Below are 25579 nucleotides of genomic sequence, written 5' to 3' on the forward strand. Positions count from 1 at the left end.
ATATATATATATAAATTGAATTTTGGGAAACTTTAACGGTGCTGCGAACTTTGGAAAAAGTCATCCCAATTTACTGTGTTGACTTGGCATTGTACAGAAATGGACAACCATATTGGTCTAGAAATGTTAATTTATTTTTATTTTTTATTTTTATTTTTTCCCTGTGTACAGGGGTAACACATCGTACTAAATATGTAAGGTCATATCTATGTGGGTTTGATTACAGAAACTAATAAAGTATTCTCTAAATAATGAAAAAAGAATAAGATAAGACTATAAGAGCGAGAAGCAATTTAAATATGTTCAGGGACCATTTTCATCTCCAGAATTAAGGATTATTTTGATGTTACATCATTGCCTTTTCTCTTTTACTTTCCTTTTCAGTTTTATTTTAGGATTCCCTATTTTTAATGTTCATACAGAGATTTCTTTAACCGAAATACCGAATAGTTTCTTTGGTGTGAAAAACTATAACAGTACACAGGATCCTAATGAGATAATTAATAATGTGAAATAGGAAGTAAAGGGCTAAAGGTATAGGGAAAGTGGGAAGAGTGGGGGAAAGGCAATAAGGGAGAGGAAAAAAATATGAGAAACTGAAAAAATGGAAATAAAGTGTTCGTAAATGGGGAGGGGAGGGGGGTGAAGGGAGGGCAGGGACAAGGGGAAAAATGAGAATCAAGACCTATCATGTAAAGGTACAGAATCCCAATGATGAATGTAATTGTATTGTATACCTAGATTGTACCAATAACCTCAATAAAAAGAAAGAAAAAAAATTTCATTACGGCAAGGACACACTCACAATATTTTGGAGTTTATCCACCCTTAAGGGAAAGGAAGCCACTGAGGTGGGTTCAAGCCAGGGAGGGAACAGACTTAGGTTTTGGAAAGATTTCTCAGAACAAACCGGAGAAAGAAAACAAAACAAAGCAAAACAAAACATCAGGCAAGGTGGCATATGTCTGTAATCTCAGCACCCAGGAGGCTCAGGTAGGAGGATTGCTCTGAGTTTCAGGCCAGCCCGAGCTACATATTGAGAACCACACACACACACACACACACACACACACAGAGAGAGAGAGAGAGAGAGAGAGAGAGAGAGAGAGAACAATAAAAACAAAGCAAAAAAGAACAGACTAGAGGGAGTAGAGAGGAAGCAAGGAGGCTGGATGGAGGCATAGAAAGACTGCTTTTCCTCTGTTCTCACACCCCAGCAATCAACACAGGCACTTCCATGACTCAAAAGCTGTCAGGGTCTCTCTGCACCAACAAGCTATCAGCCCTGAAGCTCTTTGCAAGGAGGTTCAGTCCCCAAGTCTCCTCCCCTACTGCCAGTCACAGCCTCTAGATCATTTTACTTGTGCTTCTGAGGGCCAACTATAAATTGGGTGCTTACAACATTTGGCTCCTCTGATTCAGTTATTTTACAGAACTTGGGGAAACTTGTAATGTTTATTCGTTGCTTGGTTGGTTGATTGATTTTGAGACAGGGTCTCACTATGTAGTTGAGGCTGGCCTTGAACTCATGGCAGTCCTCCTGCCTCAGCCTCCCCAGTGCTGGTATTACAGGTATGCACTACCACATCTGGCATTTACTAGTTTATAGTAAAGGCAAAGTACACAGATGAATTAGATACACAGGGTGAAGTGTGGGAAAGGACATGAAATTTCCATGCCTTCTTGAGGGTTGCCAGCCTCTGGGAACTCCCACACATTCAGTCATCTGGAAGCTCCCCAAATCCTGTCCTTTGGGGTTTTATGGAGACTTTATTGTGTATCTAACACTTGATAGACTGGGTGGGGAAATGTGTGCAGGCTGGTCTGTCCAGATTCTTCTTGGCAAAAAAAAAAACAAAATTGCCTGGGCCGGGGATTTAGCTCAGTGGTTCTGCAGCCTGCCTTGCAAGCGCAAAGACCAGAGTTCGATTCCCAGTACCACCCCCAAAAAAAGCCAACAGATTCTTCTTGGTCTCTATAGTGTTTCTTCTTCCAGGGCATAAGACAGTGCCCTTCTGCAGTTGAGATCTTATTGACGCAGGAGAGTAGGGTGTGGGAAAGCTGGCTGGGGAAGTAGATGTGACCTGTTAATTACAAGATCCCAGAACATACGTGCTGAACAGCTCCCAAAGCCCTGCACATGGACTTCGGAGCAGGTTTTCAATAGGATGGCCTAGACCTGACCTCAGCCTGAGGTGGGATCCCAGCTCTGCCTCTCAGGACTGACAGGTAGAAGTTCTTGTGGGTTTCCTTGAGATTTGGGCAGTGCACAAGGACCAGACACCAAGAAGTGTGCACTATCAGGGCTGTCCTCCTGAGAGTCCGCCTTTCTTTCTCCAAGGCGTTCTTTTATCTTGCTTTTTCCTCTTTCACTTGACCCAAGCTCACTCTTCATTTTTAATTTTTCAAATAAATTTTACCACTGCTTTTTGCTCATTTCATTCAATTCTTTGTTAGAGACAAGAAGAATCCAGAGCCTAACTTCAGAAAGAGAGGCAATCAACTCAAAACCGTGTAATGTTTATTTGGCAAGCTGTTTTTAGAAAGAGCAACTGGATGACATTATCAGAAAGAGGTGGAGGACTGGGGATTTAACTCAGTGTCACCGTGCCTGCCTCACAAGCTCAAGGTCCTGAGTTCAATCCCAAGTACCAAAAAGAAAAGAAAAGAAAAGAAAAGAAAGAAAGGAAGGAAGGAAGGAAGGAGCCGGGCGTGGTGGCGCATGCCTGTAATCCTAGCACTCGGGAGGCTGAGGCAGGAGGATCACTGTGAGTTGCTTTATTTTTGGCTTTTTGGTACTGGAGATCAAACCCAAGGCAAATATCCTACACCCCTGGCTCCCAATAAAGAGCTTAGAAAACACTGCTGAGCTAGCAGAATTAGAAATAGTCATAGAGGCCAAAATGAGGTAAAATTGGGACATTCTGGAGATAAGTAAAGTCCAAAGGCAGCTTCCCCCCGGCAGGCATTTCTATGAAGTGCAGGAAATCATGAATTTTGTTCATATTGTTCTCTGGGATGTGGTGTCCAGGAGATAAAACCCACAGGTCTACCTAGCAAGATAGTGGCCTGTGCTTGGGACCTCTCCAGGCAGGAGAACAGGGCATGGCTAAACCTGCCTGGGAAAGTAGGTGTGACCTGCTGCTTACAAATCCCAGGACACATGTGCAGAACAGGTCCCAGAGCCCTGTCCCAGGACTTCCAGCAGGCTTTTGGTAGGGTGGCCTAGACCTGGGGTGGGCTCAGGAGTGGGAGATATAAAGAAGACAAGTGTCAGCATGCTCCTGCTGTCTGCTCCTTTGTGACACCCCACCTTCACACTGGAGGCCATAGTTTTGTTTTGTTTTTTTAAACAGTGTCTCACTATGTAGCTGAGACTGATCTGGAACTCACTATGTAGTCCAGGCTGGTCTCGAACTCCTCCCTCAGCTTCCTGAGTGCTGGGATTACAGTCGTGAGCCACCACGCCCAGCTGGAGACCATAGTCCATAGTTTTTTCCCCTAGTTTTACTTGTCCCAAACTCACTTAACAGGGTACATATCTTTTCTTACCTTAAACAAATGTTTGCTTTGCTATTTTTATTCTTTTTTTTTGGTACCAGGGATCGAACTCTGGCCCTTGGGCTTGCAAGGCAGGCGCCAGAACCACTGAGCTAAATCCCCGGCCCTGTTTTGCTATTCTTTATGCCTATCTTGACCAATTCCTTGTTCAAGACAAAAAGAACCTAGAAACACCTCTACAACGAGACTTCAGTGCTCCAAACCCTGGTAACATTCCCACAGCCTCCAGGTAAATACATTTAAGATAATTTCAGGGAAGGAGGCAAAAAAATTGCCTATCTTGACCTTGGATGGAAGAAAAACACATCTCTCCCAAGATTTGTCCTCCACGGTTTTGTTACAGTTGAGTGGGACAAAAATAGCCCAGGTTCTTGTGTAGGACATGGGAAGAATTGTCAAGTGCTCCACCCTGTAGTGTGCAGTACGTAGCTAAGTTTATTGAAATTTTCCACGTGGTAGCAGGGACAGGCACAGGGCAAATGGGAAACGGGGGGGCGGGGCTTGAGAACTCAGGCTTCCCATATTTATAGGGTCAGACACCTTTGATCCAAGGGGCTTCCCACTATCTCTCTGATGTCAGTAATTTGCTCAACCTCCTAAACTTGAACCTGGATAATCATTAGGATGGTGTGGTGCTTATAGTTGGATGGCGAGGAGGGAGTGTGGCCGAGACAACTCCCCATCTTAGGATTCTGGAAGCATGGATAATCTTTAGGGTGGTGTGGCCGTTACAGTTCAAGGATGGGAGTGACTCAGTCAACCTCTTTGTTTCTAACTATACTAGTTTGTGCTTGAACTTAACCCTACTTCTGTGGTCCCCCAAAATCTTAACACCTTGGGCTAGGGTGTGGCTGTTTGGTAGAATGCTTGTCTAGTTTGTGAGTTTGATCCCCAGCACTGCAAAAAGAGAGAAAAGTTAACCTTGCCTGCCTGGTAAACACAAGGACCTGAGCTCAATCCCTGGTACAAACAAACAAACAAACAAACAAAAAACCAGAGAGAGAGAGAGAGAGAAAAGTAAACCCTAACAATAGCATTCAAAGGTTTCCAGGCGCCTTGGGAAGCAAATTATACAAATCTTCTCTAGAGGCATGGCCACTTCGGTCAAGGGCTCAAAAATTCTTGTGTAGATAAAGGGGAAAGAGCACCTCACAATCTAAAGCTATAAAGCAACAAGCAAACAAGGCATTGGGAAAGAGGAGACAAGAGACTGTCCGCAGGCATAGTGGGGCACACTTGTGATCCCAGCAGGATTGGGAGGTTGAAGCAGGAGGATCATCATGAGTTCAAGGCCAGCCTGAGCTACACAGTGAGTTCATCAGCCTGAACTATACAGCAAGACCCTGTCCAAAAAAAAAAAGGGGTAAAAAGGTAAAAAGGTAGTAGTACTCACCTGTAATCCTAGCACTTGGGAGGCTGAAGTAGGAGGATCGCTGTGAATTCGAGGCCAACGTGGGCTACACAGAGAGACTGAACTACATGGAGAGACTTGGTCTCAGAAACAAAAACAGGGCTGGGGATTTAGCTCAGTGGCACTGCGCCTGCCTGGCAAGTGCAAAGTTCTGAGTTCAATCCTTCATACCAAAAGAAAAGAAAGACTGCAGAAGCAAGGTGTGGTGGCACATGCTCATACTCCCAGAAGTCAGGAGGCTGAGACAGGAGGATTGTTGCAAGTTTGAAGCCAGCCTGGTCTATAGGGAGAGACCCTGTCTCAAAAAGAAGAAAAAAAAAAAAAAAAGAGAGAGGCTGCAGAATGACATCTATGACACTTACCTACTACCAAGACTAGGTCAAGACATATTGGGGCTGGAGACAAAAGGAAAAATAGCAAACACTAGTACTGATTGTTTTTAAAAAAAAAAAAAAAAAAAAAAAAAAAGAGAGAGGCTGCAGAATGACATCTATGACACTTACCTACTACCAAGACTAGGTCAAGACATATTGGGGCTGGAGACAAAAGGAAAAATAGCAAACACTAGTACTGATTGTTTTTATTTAAAATTTTGATATTTTACTCATCATACTTTTTTTTCATTCATAGGAGAAAAGCAGGTTGATACGGTGACAAAACATTAAAGCTGAGTTTGGTGGCACATGCAGGAGATCAGGACACAGCAAAGCAGCTGAGCAAGTGGGCGTCACCTGTCAATCACAAATCCAGGACATGCGCCAAAATCCTGTGCCTTGGACCAGTCACAGTGCTATCTGCAATTCTCTCTAGAACTCAAGCAGGTTTTTGATGGGATGGTCCAGACCTGACCTCTGCCTGAGGTGTGGGAGATACAAAAGATGGCCACCATTCAATTCTCGGCCATTTGCTTCTATTCCATAGAGGTCTAGTGTCACCCTGCATAGTGTGTGTGAGTTTGATCCCTAGAACTTTTTAATTGGCCCACGGTGACTTTATAGAGCATGTTTCTTACCTTTCATAAATGTAAAACCTAGCTGGGCATGATGACTCATGCCTGTAATCCCAGCACATGGGAGGCTGAAGCAGGAGGATTGCCACAAATTCGAGGTCAGGTTGGGCTACATAGCGAGTGGCTGTCTCACCTCACCCTCACCGCAGTGTAAAACTTCACTACCTTTTGTGCTTGTTTTGTCCCTTTCTTCGTTCAGAACAAGAAGAACCTAGAAAGAATCTCTAGGAGTCGCCAACACCCCACAATCTGGTAATGCAGCTACTTGGAAGCTGCAAAATTCAAGGCCAGCCTTGGAGCTTAGGGAGAACTTTTCTCAAAATAAATAAAAAGGGCTGAGGACATAGCTGAATGGTAGACTGCTTGCATAGTATGTACAAAGCATTTAATCTGCCAGGCATGGTGGCGCATGCCTGTAATCCTAGCACTCAGGAGGCTGAGGCAGGAGGATCCCTGTGAGTTCAAGACCAGCCTGGGCTACATAGTGATTTCCAGGTCAGTCTCAACTATATAGTGAGACCTTGTCTCAACACCACCACCCCCCAAAAAAAATCTGAAAGCAGTTAGAGAAAAGAAACAAATCACCTGAGAAGGAAAGCCCATCAGAATCACAGCAGACAAGGGCCAGGGATTTACTCAGTGGTTCGGTGGCCTGCCTTGCAAGTTCAAGGACCCGAGTTCAATCCCTGGTACCAAAAAAAAAGAATCACAGCAGACTTTTCAATGCAAACCCTCTGGTTAAGGGGAGCCTGGAGTGAGGTATTCCAAGCCCTAAGAGAAAACAACCTCCAACCCAGACTGATGTATCCTACAAAACTCTCTTTTAAAATGGAAGGGAAGGGACTGGGGATTTAGCCCAGTGGTTCTGCCACCTGCCTTACAAGCACAAGGACCTGAATTTGATCCCCAGTACCAAAAAAAAAAAAAAAATTTTTTTAAGTGGATGGGGAAATAAGATACTTCTGTGACAAAGAACACCTGAGAAACTTCATGAATACCAAACCAGCACTACAAACAATTCTAAACAATATCCTAGGAAAAGACAATGAAGGTCACAACACCAAGAAGTCCAACACAGCAAATCAATTAGGCAAGGCAAGAAACTAAAGGGAGAGGGAAAAAATTAAAAAGAGCCAGTCTGATCCCCGGTACCCCCCCAAAAAAATAGCCAACAACAGGACAATAACATGACAATGTTAATACATATCAGTTATAATCATCAATGTCACTGGCCTCAATTCACTAATCCAAAGAAATAGACTGGCAGAATGGATTAAAACGCAAAATCCAACAATATGTTGTATACAAGAAACACACCTAGTTCAAAAAGAAGCTCATAGACTGAAAGTGAAAGGATGGAAAACAGTTCTCCATGCGACAGGAGCCCAGAAAAAAGCAGGGGGTAGCTATCTTATTCACAGACAAAGTATATTTCAAACCAAAACTGATTAAGAGGGACAAAGAAGGCCACTACATCCTTATAAAGGGAACAATCCAAGAGGAAGAGATGACAATCATAAACATATATGCACCAAATATTAATGCCCCCAACTATATAAATATTAAGGGACATGAAGAAGCAAATTAGCACAGGGCCGGGGATTTAGCTCAGTGGTTCTGCTGCCTGCCTTGCAAGCGCAAAGGCCCAAGTTTGATCCCCAGTACCCACCCCCCCAAAAAAGCAAATAAGCACTAATACAGTTGTAGTGGGGGACCTAAATGCCCCACTATCACAAATAGATACATCATTTAGACAAAAACATCAATAACAAAATACTAGAACTGAACCAAGCTTGTGAACAAATGGACTTAATAGACGTCTACAGAGTGTTCCACCCCACAAAAGCGGAATATACATTCTTTTCAGCTGCACATGGGTCATTCTCCAAAACAGACCACATACTAGCTCATAGAACAGGTTTAAATAAATGTGAAGGCATCGAAGTTATCCCATGTATATTATCAGACCATAGTGGAATTAAGCAGGAGATCAATGGCATAAGAAACTGCAAGAACTTCACAAACACACAGAAACTGAACAACACTCTCCTGAACTTCACATGGAAATTGAATAACACCCTGCAGAACAACCATTGTCACAGAGGAAATTAAAGAAGAAATTAGTCAGTTTTTACAAATAAATGATAATTCCAATACAACATACAGGAATCTATGGGACACTATGAAAGCAGTTCTACTAGGGAAATTCATAGCAGTGGATGCCCACACTAGGAAAACAGAGCAAGGTCAAATAAACAACCTAATGATGAATCATAGGCTCCTAGAAAAAGAAGAGCAAGAAAAACCCAAAGCTCGTACTTGTCTCAAAAAAATAAAATAAAACAAAAAAAAGAGTCAATAATCTAAAAGTTTATTATTAAAAGGTAAAAGAGGGCCAGGGATTTGGCTCGGTGGTTCTGCCGCCTGCCTCACAAGCACAAGGGCCCAAGTTTGATCCCCGGTACCAAAAAAAAAAAAAAAAAAAAAAAAAAGGTAAAAGAGACAATTCTCTGACAAGATGGTTAGGCAGATTAAAAACAACAAACTAAACAATACAGGAAGCAAAATGATGACATAATTCCAGAAATAGCCAAAATCAATCAGATAATAAAAATACAATATTACAAACAACTTTATTTGAAAATAAGTTCCTACAACAAAATTTACCAAACTTAAGTAAAAATGATATGGAAAAGTGGCTAATCCTATATTTTAAAATTGAACCCTCACATAACTATCTTCCCACAACAAAAGCTCCTAGCATCAGCTCCTGACCACAGATCAAGTGAGCATTGCCAAGTATTCAGAGAACGGATAATCTCACTCATTGCAAACACAAAAAACCCCATACACTTTTCTTTAAAAACTAGTAAAAGAGGGCTGGGGATTTAGCTCAGTGGTTCCGCTGCCTGCTTCACAAGTGCAAGATCCTGAGTTCCCAAAAAACTACATAAATAAAATAAAATAAAACTAGCAGAAGAGGCCAGGCATGGTGGTGCAGACCTGTAGTCCTAGCACTTGGGAGGCTGATGCAAGAGAACTGTAAATTTGAGGCCAGCCTGAAAAACAAAACAAAATCTTTGCAAACCAAAGCAGCTGCCAAATAGATAAAACAGGCTTGGCATGGTAGCACACACCTGTAATCCCAGCACTCAGGAGGCTGAGGCAAGAGGAGCGCTGTGAGTTCGAGACCAGAATGGGCTACATAGTGAGTTCCAGGTCAGTCATAGTGAGACCCTGTCTCAGAAAAAACAACAACAACAAAACAAAACAAAACAAAAAACCCACAAATAAAACAGATAGCATTGACGGGAAGGCGGCTCTTGGGCTCTCCCCACAGGCTCCTGTAGCTTGGTCTCCTGAAGCAGTATAACTCTTGAGCCAGAAGAGCAGGGGCAAGTCGGGTAGTAGGAGTTGGTGTGTCTTTGGGAGGGCGGTGTGAGACTGAGCATGATAGCTGTGAAAATGTCTGACCAGTGACTTGTTCCTGGACAGATTGTTCTGCACATGCAGACGCCTGCTGCTGCTTCTGCTGCTGTTCTTTTGGTTCCTTGAGACAGGGTCTCACCTATGTATTCCAGGCTGGCCTTGAACTCACTGTGTAGCCTGGACTGGCCTCAAAGTCACAGTAAGCCTCCTACCTTAGCCTTGTCCACCCCACTCCCCTAAATTCTACCTGGGCGTGGTGGTACACGCCTGTAATCCCAGCATTTAGGAGCCTGATGCAGGAGGATCACCTCAAGTTCAAGACCAGCCTGGGGTATATAATGAGACCCTCCTGTCTCAAAAACAAAGAGCAGCAACAAAATTCTAGCAATAGAAAGCTAACACAGGGCTGGTAGCATAATCTTTAAATCTACCCAAATGTAAATTTTTTTTTTTTTTTTTTTTTTTTTTTGGTACTGGGTATTGAACTTAGGACCTTGCACTTGCAATGCAGGCACCATGCTGCTGAGATAAATCCCCAGTCCAGGTATAACGTTTTTTTTCAGGACCTTGCACTTGCCAGGCAGGCGCTGTGCTGCTGAGCTATATCCTTGGCCCATCAGGAATAACTTTTGAGACAAAAATGGAAAGATGACAAACATCTCCATGAGGAGTTCTCTCTACTATTTTCTCAAATAAATATGAAATTCTTGTCTTTAAAAAGACACTGGCAGGGCCAGGGACTTAATTCAGTGAATTTGATCCCCGGTACCAAAAAAAAAAAAAAAAGACACTGGCATAATAGTACTTTGTGGTGAAACACTGAAAGCATTTATCCCTTTTAATTGATGCGTAATAATTGTACAAGGAAGGATTCATCATTTAAGATCAAACACACAATGAATGTAATCATTATGTACTGCAAACATCTAATAAGTTTTTTAAAAAAAGATCAAATATAAAGGTGAGTTGTTCTCCTAGTCACCTTAAATTCTTGTCTAGTAACAAGGAAATAAGAATTGAAAAGGAAGAAATGAACTTTACAGTACAATTATGCATAAAACAAAAATCTGATAAACAGATTACAGTTACGAAGTTTGCTGTTAAAATCAATAAACAAAAAGTGACTTCACTCCAAGACGTTAGAAAAGCCAGGTGTGGTGACTCATGCCTATGATCCCAGCACTTGGGAGGCTGAAGCAGGACTGTCGTTAAGTCTGAGGCCAGCCTGGGCTACACAGCAAAACCACCTCTCAAAAAAGCAAACAAAAAGACTAAAAAAGAGCCGGGCATGGTGGTGCATGCCTGTAATCCCAGCACTTGGGAGGCTGAGGCAGGAGGATCGCTGTGAGTTCAAGACCAGCCTGGACTACATTGTGAGTTCCAGGTCAGTCTCAACTACATGGTGAGACCCTGTCTCAAAAAGACTAAAAGAAAAAGGGCTGGGGCTGTAGCTCAGTGGTGGAGCACTTACCGTGTTGGAGGCCAGAGTCCTAGATTCAATCTCCAGCAATACACACACACACTCACACTCACATAAAGGTATTAAAACAGGTACTGAAGCCAAGTGTAAAGGTATACACTTGTAATCTTAGTTACTCAGAAGGCTGAGATAAGAGGATCAAAAGTTAGGAGGCCAACCTGGGCATTTTGTGATATCCTCTCTCAAAACTTTAAAATGGGTTAGGGCTGGGCATGGTGATGCAGCCCTGTAGTGAAGGTTGGGAGGCAGGAGGATCTAGAAGTTGAAGCCCAACTTGGGCAATTTAGCAAGACCTTGTCTCAAAATAAAAAAGTAAAATTAAAGGGCTGAGGTTAGGTGTGGTAGTGGGTACACACCTATAATCCCAGCATTCAGGAGGCATTGCAAGTTCTAGGTCAGCCTGAGCTATATAGTAAGACCCTGTCTAAATAGGCCACCAGAATGGAATAAAGAACCCAGGAACAAAGTTTGAATGGGGGAGCCATTTAATAAATTATATTGAAATGTTACCTATATAAAAAAATTGAAATTAGATTCGTTCTCCCTAACAAATAAAAATTTCCAGGCATGATGGCACACACCTGTAGTCCCAGCTCTTGGGAGGCTGAGGCAGGATGGCTGTGAGTTTGAGGCCAGCTTGGGCTACACAGTGAGAACCTGTCTCCAAAATCAAGACAAACTAATAAAAACCAATTTTAGGCAATAAAGACCTAAGTGTAAAAAGTTAAACTATAAAACTTTTACAGGTCAATGGGCTGAAGGTGAAGCTCAGTGGTAGACTATTTGCCTAATAAGCATGAGGCTCCAGGGCCTTTTTTTGGAGACAGGGTCTTCCTATGTAGTTCAGGCTGGCCTCAAACTCACAGCAGTACTTCAGTCTCTCTTTCCTAAGTGCTGAGATTACAGGCATGTGCCATCATATTTAGCCTATTTTGGAGATCCACTTGGTATCATCTAGTGGAAAGCTAAGAGGCTTTTTGTTTTTGGGGGGTACAGGGTCTTGCTGTGTAGCCCAGGCTGGCCTGGAACTCACACATATTTAATAAACATTTCTCACAATTCTGGAGGTTACAAAGTCAAGGGTGCAGTTTTAGGGTCTAGTGAGGTCTGTGCTTCAAGGTGGTACTTTACTGCTGTGTCCTCCAGTGGGGATGTGTGTCAAGTGGACAGAAAACGGAAAGGCAAGAGGGAATGAACAGTGTCCTCCCCAGAGGGAGAGTGGGGTAGCAGAGAAGCAAACTCTGAAAGCTCTTTCAGGAGAGCAGGAATTCCTCCCTCAAGGCAGATAGCTTCTCAAAAAGGCCTACCTGAGGCTGGGGATTTAGCTCAGTGGTTCTGCCACCTGCCTCACAAGCATAAGGTCCTGAGTTTGATCCTCAGTACAAAAAAAAGGTCCACCTGTTAATGGCACCAGAACTTTGGTGGGTGGGCACACAACCTGCACCAGTGCGTGGGGCACGCTCAGTGATCAAGCAGCTCCATCTCCTGGGCAAGCCCGTGTGCATTACTGGACAGGTAACAGGAGTTCTCAGGGTGGCAGCGCTACAACAGCCACTGTTACTGTACGTACCTGAACCGTGCACTAAGTGAAGCTGAGCCTCAGTACGGATGAATATTTAACTTAATGATGTTTTTATTTTTGGTACAGGGGACTGAACTCAGGACCTTGTCCTTGCCAGTCAGGTGCTGTGCTGAGCTAAATCTTTAGCCCAGTTTTTTTTTTTGAAGGCACTGTCACATAAGTCACTAAGACATAGACAATGAGGCCGGGCATGGTAGCGCGTGCCTGTAATCCCAGCACTCAGGAGGCTGAGGCAGGTGGATTGTTGTGAGGTGAGATTACAGGCGTGTGCCACCACACCTGGCAAAACACAGGGTCTTTGCATTGAGCCCCATCCCCAGGCCTTAGTGAAGACAGTCTAAGTCACTGGGTTGCCCATGCTGGACTTGTGATTCCCCTGCTGTAACCGCCCAGTTTTGAGATTACAGGTATGCACATCTGGCATATGTTATATCTCAAAAGTACTGAAACAAAACAAAAACCCAATAAATTATCTTTGAAAATTTTGAGATTAAAAAAATACATAGCTATGTTTGTGGCACATGCCTATAATCCCAGCACTCAGAAGGCTGAGGCAGGACTGTAACAAGTTTGAAGCCAGCCTGAACTATGTAGGGGATTTGTCAAAAAAACAAAACCAAAACCCAAATGAAAACAAAAAGGTGCTAATGAACTGGGTGGAGGTGGTCACACCTGTAATACAGAACTCTGGGAGACTGGAGGAGGAGGATCAAAAGTTCAAGCCCAGGCTAGAGACCCTGTTTTGAAATAATAAATAAAATAAGGGCTAAGGATGTAGCTCAATGCAAAGGCCCTGAGTTCAAACACCAGAAATGCAGTTAAAAAACAAAAGGAAAAAATGAAAAAATAGCAAACTAAAAATGGCCAGTCATCCCCAAACTCTTTAACTGCAGCTTTACAGTATCCGTTGTCTTTTCAATACTGGCCTGAGGCCAAAATGAAAAGAGTTAGGATACAAATATGTACAAAAGAAAGTATGCCTCCTAGTGGTGGGTTTGAGGTGATCATTTTGCTGCGAGTGGCTGAGGGTAGTCCGAGCCTGGAAATAATCTAGTCCTCCCCGAGTACCAAATAAGCACTCAATGAACATTTTTTTGGTCAAAATTAGTAAACTTTAATCAACTTCAAAAAAATAACAGACAAAAGGCAGCTTGATCTTTGTTCTTTCCAAGGATCAGATGTATGACCCAGAGCAGGAACTACCCCTACAAAATTAGAATACCATGAGAACCCCAATCAAACCACAAGCAAGGACGGACCTTCACTGTAGGGTAGGGCGTGGGGTAGGTGGGTAGGAAGAACCCCACAGCTAGGTCTGTGGGTTCTGAGTCAGCACAACTGGAGACAAAACAAAAAGCCCCTTCAGAAACAGGATCCAGAACTTCAACTTGAACTGTCACAAGGGGTTATGTACAACAGCGCCGGTCTGGGGTCAAGGCCCAGGATGAGGTGAAAAGACTGCACTGCACCAGGGTCCTTGGCCCTAGCCAGCAGCTGCTGAGCCCTGCTTACCCTCAGTTCTCCTCATCGCTGTCATCAGGGCTAATGGCCGGGCTGGTGAGGCTGTAGGTGGGGCTGGTGGGGGAGTAGCCCGGAGAAGTCGGGGAGTAGGTAGATCCCTTGGGGGAAGTGGGAGAGTAGGTGGGGCTGGTGGGCGAGTACTTGGGAGAGGTGGGGGAGTATGTGGGGCTAGTAGGTGAATACTTGGGCGATGTTGGGGTATAGACCGGAGAAGTTGGTGAGTAAGTAGGAGATGTTGGTGAGTATTTTGGGGTGGTGGGAGAATAGGTAGGGCTGGTAGGCGAGTACTTGGGAGAAGTAGGCGAGTACTTGGGGCTGGTAGGTGAGTACTTGGGGGAGGTTGGGGTGTACTCTGGCGAGCTGGGGCTATAGGATGGACTAGTCGGGGTGTACTTGGGTGAAGTTGGGCTATAGCTAGGAGAGCTGGGGCTGTAGCTGGGAGAGCTGGGAGTATAGGTTGGAGACTGTGGTGTGTACCGTGGGCTTGAGGGAGAATAGCTTGGTGAGGTTGGGGAGTAGCTGGGCGAAGTTGGGGAGTAGCTTGGAGAGGTTGGGCTGTAGTTAGGGCTGGTTGGGGTGTAATTGGGACTAGTAGGTGAATAGCTAGGTGACGTTGGGCTGTAGCTTGGTGATGTCGGGGTGTAATTGGGACTGGTTGGGGAGTAGTTAGGACTGGTGGGTGAGTAACTTGGAGAAGTTGGTGAGTAACTGGGAGATGTAGGTGAGTAGCTAGGAGATGTTGGTGAATAGCTGGGGGAGGTAGGGGAATAGCTGGGTGAAGTTGGTGAGTAACTGGGAGATGTCGGTGAGTAGCTGGGGGATGTCGGCGAGTAGCTAGGAGAAGTTGGGGAGTAGCTTGGTGATGTTGGTGAATAGCTGGGGGATGTCGGCGAGTAGCTGGGAGAGGTTGGTGAATAGCTGGGAGAGGTTGGAGAATAACTAGGAGACGTTGGTGAGTAGCTGGGAGAGGTAGGGGAGTAGCTAGGGGATGTGGGGCTGTAGTTGGGACTGGTTGGAGAATAGGATGGAGAAGTTGGAGAGTAGGAAGGCGAAGTGGGAGAGTATGAGGGACTCTGGGGTGTGTAACCCCCAGGGGAGCGGGGCTCATAGGCAGGTGATGTTGGCGAATAGCTGGGTGACATGGCACCACCTGTGGGGAAGAAGTCAACGAGTGAGATAAGCGATGGTAAGACTCACTCAGAAGAAAAGCTCTGAGACGATGAGTATGGATGGACACTGCCAACTCACCTGGTGAGGGGATATATGGACTTGAGGGGCCAGGTGAGCCTGGAGAGCCTGGTGTGGGAGACCAGGCAGGGGAGTAACCTGGGCTGAAGCCACTGGCATCTGAAGCTGCACTGGGAGAGAAGCCAGCTGCCCCTGGGGTCATGCCACTCCCTGGAAGGGGGAAGAGCAGGCTGAAACCAGAGCTGGAGCCCAATCATGCACCTTTCCTCAGCCCCCATGGCCTTTGCAGTTCATCCATGGTCAATGCCCACCATTCCAGCTCACCCACCTCTGGACTGCCCAAGGGTCCTCCTCCTTGGGCCAAATCACTCACCAACGCTTGGGGACCAGGCACCGTAGGCTGGGGTTGCACCCTGATTCCAGGGAGTCATTGCAGGAGAAATTCCTCCCATGGGGCTGGGCGCTGAGCCGAAGAACATGCCAGTGGCTGCAAAGAGGCCCAGAGTAAGTCAGGGCTCCCAGGACTAGTGACCCCTCCTGGTCACGGCCTGCCTCACTCCCTTGTAGATCTGGAGGTTTTGTGTAGCTCAGGCCCTCCTACTCACGTCCAGCAGCACCCAAGCCAGGGATGTTGGTGGGGATCTCCATGCCGTACTTGCACTTCTCTGCATCTAGCAAGAGGTCAAAACAGCCAGTGCCTGCCGGAGCTAGCTGGCCCAGCATGATGTTCTCAGAGACTCCCTTCATGGGGTCGCTCTCCCCATGGGCAGCTGCTTCCATAAGCACATCCACCTAAACCACAAGAGGGCACAACCTGTTAAGACGCCTCCGCACACAGGGTCCAGGGTGGCTTCACCAGTCACAGCCCAACGACTGGAAAGCAAAGAACAGCATCCATGTGCACTTCACATTCCTCTTTCCACAGAGCTCCTCCTCCCACCCTACTCAGTTCTGCCATTACCGTTTCCTCAAAGGAACACTTCATAAGCGGCCCAGTGTCCTGGCGGTTGACTCCATGTCGGGTGATGGCCATCAAGTGGCCACGACAGGTCATAGTATCGCACAAGAGAGCCAAGTGCCGGTAATTGACGTAGGAACCATCAAAGGAGATGACGTGGTACAGCTCCCGCTCCAGAGCTTTCCGCACAGCCTCAATGCCCAGTACCTGCCATGGGGGTTGACAGAGGAAGTGAAGACCCAGCTAGCTCTGTTCCCCTCCCTGTTCCTGCCATGACCTAGATCCACAGGGATGGAATCAGGGGTCAGTGCATTCCACACTCAGAAATGGATTCAAGTAGGAAAACCTGAGCACAGACAGCCTGATTTGAGAGCACAGAATAAGAGGCCCGAGAGCTGGAACTCCAGGAAAGTGCGCTGGGCAGGACGCTCCAAGGGCTCACCGTGAAGATCTCCACGATGTCATTGGATGTGGTGCGCACGGGGTCCACATCTTTCTCGCTCAGCACGCGCATCAAGCTCACGCCATCTGTCTCCAGGATCCACTCCTGCAGGGCCTTGAACTCCCCATCCTCTGTGATGATGATTTTCTTCTTGTTGTCTGTCTGTGGCAAGTGCATGTACACCTGGAGGAGCAGAGTGAGCCTGACTTGGGCTGACCAAGACAGAGCTGAGGAAAGGTGGGCAGAGGGCAGCTCCAGCAGGAAGACAGACCTTGCTGATCTGCTCGATGCCCTGCAGGGTCATATCAGTCAGCATATTGGACTCGATGCAGCGCAGGAAGACATCATCATCCATCTTGTCCACCACCTCCTCCTCCTGCAATGAGAGCAAGCTCAGCACTCCTTCAACCCTCTGGTCTCCTTGTTCCTAGCCCAAACTACTACCCTTCCAGAGACCTTGACAGTCAAGTCACCAGACTGCTCCCTTGATTCCAGTGAGACTGCTTTTCATTTTACAATATCAAAAGAAATGCGGGAAGAGAAGCCCAAACCCATTACCCTAATGCAGTTCCCATTTCCATACAATCCTATGGGCACTTGAACCTTCACAAATGTGTGTGCATACTCATGGAGTATCACCAGACACATGGAACCCCCTGCTCAACTTCTGGCACTTAGCTGAATAGTTGTCAGCCTGCTACCGACTTGACAATAACTTTTTGTTTTTTTGTTGTTGTTTCTTTCTGAGACAGAGTCTCCCTACGCAGTTCAGGCTGACTTTGAAACTCATAGAAATCCTCCTGCCTTGGCTTCCTGAGTGCTAGGATTACAGGTGTGCAGCACTATGCCTGGTGACAATGACTTCTTACATAAAAGATGTATAATGTTTTCTGTCAAAGTATATTCATATTTTCTTGAGAAACCGGAAGCATAAATAACTAAAAGGTATAACAGATGTGAAGTAGTAACGGGCAAAGAGGAAGGGGAAGTGAGAGGTAGGGGAAAGGAAAGAAAGGAATGGAATATGAGAAAATGAAGAATGGAAACAAAATCTTTGTAAATAGGAAGGAGTGGAGCAGTTGAAGGGAGGGCAGGGGAATGGGGAAAAAAATAACCAAGATAGATTAAAGGTACAAATTTCCAGTGATGAATGTCATTATATCATATACCTAAAATGTACCAATAAAAATTTTAAAATTCATATTTTCTTAATTATTTCTTCACAGTAGTGAATTCTTCACATTTTTTTTTCCAGGGTTGTTTTTAGTGACAAGGTCTCCCTATATAGTTCAGGCTAGGCCTGAACTCATACTGTAGCTCAGGCTGGCCTCAAACTCAGGTGATCCTCCTGCTTCAGCCTCCTGAGTACTGGAATTACAGGTGTGCACCCACAGGCCCAGCTATGTTTGTTTTTTGAGACAAGCTCTCTAATACTATATAGTTTCTATATAGTTGAATTCACTATGTAGTCCTGGCTGGCCTTGAGCTCATGGACAACATCCCAGAACTTGGGAGCCTGAGGCAGGATAAGTGCTGTGACTTGAGTCCAGGCTACAGTGAGTTCAAGGCCAGCCTGGAATACAGTGAGACCCTGTCCCAAAAAATCAAAACTGCAGCAGCAGCAGCAGCAGGCACCTATATACGCAGAATAATCTGCCATGTCCAGGAACTGCTTTTGTTTGCAAAGATTTTTTTTTTTTTTTTTTTTTTGAGACAGGGTCTCATTATGTAGCTTAGGCTGGCTTCAAACTTAAAGCAACCCTCCAGTTTCAGCCTCCAGAGTGCTGGGATTACAGGCAGTCACCACACCCAGCCTGCAAACTTTTGTAGCTTCAATTATTTTTGTTCTGTACTGGTGATTGAACTCAGGAAGCATTGAGCTACATTTCCAGTCCTCCCCCACCACACCTCCCTCGTTAAGTTTATTGGTACAATTACAGCAAACAATACAGGTGCATTTATCACCGGGATTTTGTACCTTTACGTGATATGTTTTGGTTATTTTTTCCCTATAACCCTGCCCTCCCTTCACCCCCTTCACCTTTCTCTATTTTACACACTTTGTTTCCATTTTTTCCTTTTTTCACATTTTTTCTTTGCCCCTATTTCCTTTCCCCTTCCCTTCCCACTTTCCCTTTAGCCATTTTCTTCCTATTTCATACTACCAGTTATACCACTGTCTAGTCCTTTTCTGAGACAGTGCCTTGATAAAATGCCTAGAATGCCCTCAAATTTGTGATCCTGTCTTAGCCTCCCAAGTAGCTGGTATTACTGGCATGTGTCACTGCAACTGGTTGCAGGTGCAGATTTAAAAAACGGCTGCTGCCCATTTGCCCATCCGTTGGAAACTGGATAAAGATGTGGTTTTTCTATAAAATGGAATATTACTCAGCCATAAAGAACGAGAAAATAGATTCATTCATAGGAAAATGGATACATATTGAAGATATACTCCTAAGTGAAATAAATAAGTCACACATGTGTAACTACTGAATAGTTTCCCTGGTGTGAATAATCTGCAATAATACATAAGATCCTAATAAGATTACTGACATTTAGATATGGGAAGAAAGGGGCTAAAGGTGTAGGGAAGGTGGGATAGGTAGGGGAAGGGTAATAAGGGAAAAGAAAAAAATGTGAGATAATGAAAAGATGAAAATAAAGTGTTTGTAGATGGGGAGGGGAGGAGGGGGTGAAGGGAGGGCAGGGCTAAGGGGAAAAAATGAGAATCAAGACTTGTCATGTAGAGGTACAAGATCCCAACAATGAATGTAAATGTACTGTATCCCTAAAATGTACCAATAAACTCAATTAAAGCTGAAAAAACAAAAACAAAACAAAACAAAAAAAACGGCTGCTGCTACTGACAACCTCAATGTTGCTTCTATACTACTTTCCCTGGTCAGTAAACAAGGCTTAATAGTTTTGTGTATGTCAGTTTGTTCTTAGGTCCCATTTACCTCTTGCATCTTGTTTTCATCACTGTTCATAATGCGGATACGGAGTACCAGTTTCTCTGCATTATCATCATTGAAGATGCAATTCAAGTCATCGCCAAAACCTAGTAGGGAGAAACAATGAGCCATGAGCACAAGACCACATGTATAAGACTTGGCTCCTCATCACTTTCCATTTGCAGTTCTCCTCTAACAGGGTGTTTGTTTGGCTTGCCCCTCCTTCCTTCTTACAGATTTATCTGCAGAAAAAGGGAAGGGGAACATGGGAATGTGGGGACTGGAGGGCCTGAGGATCAGGAAAGAGTGACCCTGGAGAAGAGATGCCCTTAGAGGGCAGAAGTGGTACATGGATGGCAGAAAGAGGGTGACTCTTGGGGCTTGAGAACAGTGAACAGGGCAGAGGTGGGATCCAGGCAGAACTTCTGAGCTAGGCCTGCCTTCCCAGCCTTACCAGCATTGATCTTTTCAGCAATCTGTTCCATGGTCAGCTTCCGGTCAGTCATATGCTTCCGGTCCAGCTCCACCCGCAAGAGCCAGGGGGAGATTCTGGCCACATCAAAGTCAGGCATTTCATAGTAGACATTCACCCACTCCTGATCTTCTGCTACTACTGTGCTCTGGGGGTTGGGGTCATAGTAGATGGCTGTATTGGCAGTTACTTTCCTCAATGTTGTATGCTCCAGGCGGCACAGAATGTCCTGGGAAGAGAAGGGCTCATGACACAGGTATTTGGGCAAGCCAAGGCCTCCTAAAGTCCTCCTACTGAGGGAATCTCCAACTCTCCATTCAAGGGGAAAAATTTACCTCCTTTTCTTCCTGCCAAGAAGCCCATCATACCTAATCCTTACCTTGGCCCTCTCAGCATCTCGAGCAGACTGGCCCAGCAAGAAGACTGTGAGTGATGGGGTCTTTGGCTTCTTGGAAATATTAATGAGCTCCTTAAGTCGGGGTACACCCAGTGTCACATTCTTGGCAGACACACCAGCATAGTGGAAGGTGTTCAAGGTCATCTGGGTGGCAGGTTCTCCAAGGGACTGTGCAGCCAGCGCTCCCACCATTTCCCCAGGATGGGCCTAAGGAAAAGTTAGCATTAGTTAAAACCAACCTGTCTCATGGCAAATGAATGGGATGCAGTCAGGGCCAGGATTATTATCTAATCATACAGAACCAAGAGCAGAGGAGTTGGGAAAAGGAAGAAAGACTTAAAACCTTAATCACTCTCTTCCTCAAATAAGCTTCAACTTACCCCATGTTAGCTTCTGGTATATGCTGCATATCCAGAAAAAGCACTTTACTACAAGTCCGAATTTCTGAAATTTTGATAGTGATTGTACTGAATCTGTAGAACACTTTGGGGCATACTGCTACTTAGCCACATTAAGTTTTCCAGTTCATGAACATGAGATGTTTTTATTAATTTAAGTCTTCTTTAATCTCTTCAATGGTTTTTTTATAGTATTGTCTAATGTATTTTTTCTGATGTACTTTTAATTAATTTACTAAGACCAGATTTATATCAAATTCATTATCCTGTAAAACTCTTAAAGACAGTGACAGCATATTCCAATATCTGCAAATCTCTTTCCCACTTACTCCTTGCAATTCCCTACTTCTGCTTAAATTAAAACTTTGCACACAGCAAGCATTTAGAAAAATAAAGAACAATACTATCTGGTACCCCAGTCGTACCACTTATTTTCTGTATGACCATTATACAATAGTCACTCTGTCTTATTTCTGCCATGTGGAAATAGCAATCCCTCCTCTATTTGGGCCATTTTAGGCTGCTTTGATACAAAGGCATAATGTACCTAATACAGGTCCTTGTATGTAGCATTCTTCCAATAAATAGTTATTATTAGTTGACTCTGGAAAGTGGGCTGTATTAAAGCTGAGTATATGGGTGCTTGTCTGTAATCCCAGTACCTGGGAGGACTGCCATGATTTCGAGGCCAGCCTGCCCTACATAGCCAGGACGTCTTTAAAAAACAAAAGTGCTATACTGGAAACCAGAGAAACCAATAAGCAAAATGAACAAATAACCCCCCACAAAGTCAAAGTGAGAAGCACAACACTCACAATAGCTTGGTTGAACTTGGATTCAATCTCCCCAAGCAGCCAGTCAAAGGCCTCTCCACTGAGCCGGAATTCCTCAGCCATCCGGCGAGAGCACAGTGTGGACCGCAGGTGGATATTGAAGAGCAGCGTGGCATTTTCCTGAGCCTGGCGGCTCAGTGGGTCATCTCCATTCACAATCACCAGCTTCTTGCTCAATTCTTTGACTCCTAGGGCCAAAATGAGGGGTGAAAAGATCAGACAAGGGCACAGCAAACTTCTATCTCTCCAGCCCAGCCTGGAGACCCCCGAAATGCAGGTACTCACCCTCTACCACTTTGATGGGGTGCAGGTCAGAGGGAAGGCGAGGGTTGATATGGAATATTTTCTGAGCATTCCAGATCATGCGCAGAAGGTTGCAGGGGAGGACAACCTGAGGGAGAAGAGAATGGAGAGAGGATTGCAAATCAGGGGACAGCCAGCTAGCAGCTGTACAACTCAGTGTAGCACTTTCCACACATGTACCTTACTGTCGCCAGTTGGGAAGATGACCCTGAGCACCTCCCGATCTTCGCGCATCCGTTCAAATTCCCGTTCCAGTTCATTCTGTATATGTGCATTGCTCAGCACATCCTTTACCAGATCCTCCTGCAGAGTGCGCCGCAGGGCCCTCTCATTGGTGTAATCAAAGCGAAACCTGCAGGTGGCAAGGGAGTGGGATCAAGAAGTAGGTGTTTTTCATCCTCACAAGAGCACTGTGAGGGTTCCGAAGTACACAGCCTACAAGTAACTGGGTTTTGGAGGCAAGGATTCTGGACAGAGACATTCTAATTCTAGGCTCAAGAGCTGCCAATGGGACCAAAGAACATGCCTGCCCTCTATGTTGCTGTGTACCATCATCAGGGTCAAAGCAAGAACAGATCTCAAATCTGCCTCTATTCAGCTTCTATCACCATCAAGCAAGTGTTTCATAAAGGTGGGGAAAAGGTCCTGCAAAGCAAGACTCACTTCAAAATACAGGCAGTTTGACTCTTACAACGCAGGCCCTGAGACCCAGGGACATAACCCACCCACTTGCCAGTGCATCCTTACTTCTTCTCAAAAGCCTTGTTAGAAGGCTTAAGTGTAGCCAGGTTCTGGAACTCAACACTCTCGCCTGCCAGGCCGTCCTCACCATAACGCAGTTGCACCACCTGATTGATGGAGTTCCGCACAGTTGCATCATATTTCACCATTACTGACTCCATGGACTTGATCAGCCGCCGCTGGATGTATCCTGTGTGGGGGGTGATAAAAGATTCAAGACAAGATTTCGAAGAGCCATATGATAGCTCCCTCATTCCTAAGACATTTTTATTTTTTTGTGGTGCCAGGCATTGAATCCAGGGCCTCATACATGTTAGGCAAGTGCTCTACCAAGCTACACCCTAGTCCCCCAAGGCTCTTTGACAAAAGTCACATTTAAAACCAGGACTGGGGCCAGGGATTTAGCTCAGTAACACCACACCTGCCTCACAAGTGTAAGTTCCTGAGTTTGATCCCCAGAGTACCAAAAAACAAAAAAAACAAAAACAAGATAGACTGGCCGTGCGTGGTGGCGCATGCCTATAATCCCAGCACTCGGGAGGCTGAGGCAGGAGGATCACTGTGAGTTTGAGACCAACCTGGGCTACACAGTGAGTTCCAGGGCAGTCTGAACTTTTTGAGACCCTATCTCAAAAAACCAAAAAAAAACAAAACAAAACAAAACAAAAAACCCAGGACAGACTGAACACCTAGTGAAGTTCCCTAACAGTGACCCCTATGTACCAGGCCAGAGCCCAGGGCTCATCTCTACACCATGAAATATTGGCAAGCAATGAAAAGAGAAGAGTAAGTCTCTCACACAGATGCATGTGTGTGCACACACACAGGGGATTGAACCCAAGGCTTCATGCATGCTAGGCAAGTACTCTACCACTGAGCCACACCCCCAGCCCTATCTTAACTCTTGAGCTCCTGACTTTACTCTCCATGAAGGCCAAAATTCCACCTCTGGGAACAGAAGCCCTGAGAGTCCCCATTCCCTCCCCACTCCCACCAGGAGTTTCTTGGCCAGTCACATACGCCCCAGAACTGCTATGAAGGCCTCACCAGTCTCGGCAGTCTTGACAGCTGTGTCAATGAGTCCCTCACGACCCCCCATGGCATGGAAGAAAAATTCAGTGGGTGTGAGACCGGCCAGGTAAGAGTTCTCCACAAAGCCACGACTCTCAGGCCCATAATCATCCTTGATGAAGTGAGGTAGAGTGCGGTGCTTAAATCCAAATGGAATCCGCTTGCCCTCCACATTCTGCTGTCCCACGACAGCAATGACCTAGGAAAGAGAAAAGGTATGCCGCATTTGCCTTAAATGATAAATTTCTAATATTTTCTCCAACTTCCCTAACCCCAAAACACACAACCCTCCTTTCCTCCTCCAGACTTCAGTGTGGTCTCCTATCTGGAAAGACAAGGCTCCTCACCTGGGAGATATTGATCTTGGAACCCTTAGCTCCAGACACCACCATAGACTTGAAGTTGTTGTATTCAGACAGGGATTTTTGGGCAGAGGAACCAGTCTTGTCTCGGGCATCGTTGAGAATGCGATTCACTTGATTTTCAAATGTCTGACGTAGTGTGTTCCCTGGGGTGGGTTCTAGCTCATTGTTATGAGCCTTCTCAATGACCTGGAGCAAGTATTCTCAGTGAGACACCAATCCCTATTTGATTCCACTTAATGCTTACATCTACTTTGCTCTCTAATGCTGCTAAATTATAAGTACCCAAGAACCTCTTACTCTACCACTGCCCAGCCTTCCCTCTCACCTCTATTACATCCTGTTTGGCCTTCTTAATAGTGTTCTGAATGTCCTGGTAAGTCTTAGAATCAGCAATGGAGTCCCCAATGCCAATGGTATGACCTAGAGTTAGAGAGAAGCATCAGTGACACTATCTTTTGATCCCAAGCAGCACAGGAGGAAACTGTGGCCAATAGTAAATGGAAGGACACCAAACCCAAGGATAAAAGAGAAAGAGATGGAAAGTAAGAGGCGGGAAAGAGGATTCACCCAGAGAAACTGGCAAAGCTTGTTATACTCACCCTCGATGAGGAGCCAATTGTTAATGACAGTCTGGATGTTAGAGTAGAAAAGGCGAGTAATGTCATGACCCATCTCTAGGTAGGAGATGTGGACCAGGGAGCCAGCTGAGGTACCCAAAGACTTCTTACACAGGATGCCCATGATCAGCTCCCCATTCTCTACCACCACCTATGGACAAGCACCCACTCAATGCCTGTTTTTTGGTTCCCATATCCAAATCACATTCCCATACATAAAAAGCCAGACCCAACCTTGGTGTCCCCAGGAGAGATATGTTTGTAAGGGCCACTGTCCTCATCATCAGGATGGGTGCTATGAGTACGTATACAATTGATGTGGCCAGGGATAATGAGGGAGAAGATCTGTTTGCCGGTCCACAGGGGGCGAGGCTTGAGGATTGCTGGTTGTGGGACCTTCCCATCCCATGTGGATAGAAACATTAGCAAGTTCATCACTTCACCCTGTGTGACAAATAGAAAGAAAGATGTCAGATCATAGGCCTCACATCTCAAGAATGTCAGGAAGACTTCCCTGCTCAAGAAGGAAGCTAGATTTTAAAAGAAAAGGATGATAGGCCAAGAAAGTACCTTCCAAACTTGTAAAAACATACACTGGGTAATTAAAAAAGAAATTCATTATAATATTTTTTTTTTTTTTTTTTTTTTTTTTTTTTTTTTTTTGGTATCAGGGATAGAACTCTGGTCCTTTATGCTCGTGAGGCAACAAGTGGAACCACTGAGCTAAATCCCTGGCCCTTTTTTGGGTTTTTTTGAGGCAGAGCCTCCCTTTGTAGTTCAAGCTGACCCTGAACTCACTATGTAGCCCAGGCTGTCCTTGAACTTGTGGCAATCCTCCTGCCTCAGT

General features: G+C 45.2%; 1 protein-coding gene across 1 annotated transcript in view; it reads right to left on the reverse strand.

The window, feature by feature from the left end:
• Positions 1-13585: 13585 nt before the first annotated feature.
• Positions 13586-25579, reverse strand: part of Polr2a (RNA polymerase II subunit A) — a 28131-nt gene continuing 16137 nt past the window's right edge. The window contains exons 11-29 of the mRNA XM_010614863.3: positions 24967-25176; positions 24715-24883; positions 24441-24535; positions 24098-24301; positions 23727-23949; positions 22686-22869; positions 22119-22290; positions 21921-22026; positions 21618-21823; positions 20387-20611; positions 19990-20236; positions 19542-19642; positions 16853-16957; positions 16582-16764; positions 16143-16346; positions 15787-15973; positions 15555-15668; positions 15242-15391; positions 13586-15143 (exon numbers count right to left, since the gene is read on the reverse strand). Coding sequence (XP_010613165.1) covers positions 13987-15143; positions 15242-15391; positions 15555-15668; positions 15787-15973; positions 16143-16346; positions 16582-16764; positions 16853-16957; positions 19542-19642; positions 19990-20236; positions 20387-20611; positions 21618-21823; positions 21921-22026; positions 22119-22290; positions 22686-22869; positions 23727-23949; positions 24098-24301; positions 24441-24535; positions 24715-24883; positions 24967-25176 — 4242 coding nt within the window. The 3' untranslated portion in view covers positions 13586-13986. The remainder of the gene's footprint in view (positions 15144-15241; positions 15392-15554; positions 15669-15786; positions 15974-16142; positions 16347-16581; positions 16765-16852; positions 16958-19541; positions 19643-19989; positions 20237-20386; positions 20612-21617; positions 21824-21920; positions 22027-22118; positions 22291-22685; positions 22870-23726; positions 23950-24097; positions 24302-24440; positions 24536-24714; positions 24884-24966; positions 25177-25579) is intronic.

Source organism: Fukomys damarensis, unplaced genomic scaffold, assembly GCF_012274545.1.
Source record: "Fukomys damarensis isolate Sample0158 unplaced genomic scaffold, DMR_v1.0_HiC HiC_scaffold_13, whole genome shotgun sequence".
NCBI lineage: Eukaryota > Metazoa > Chordata > Mammalia > Rodentia > Bathyergidae > Fukomys > Fukomys damarensis.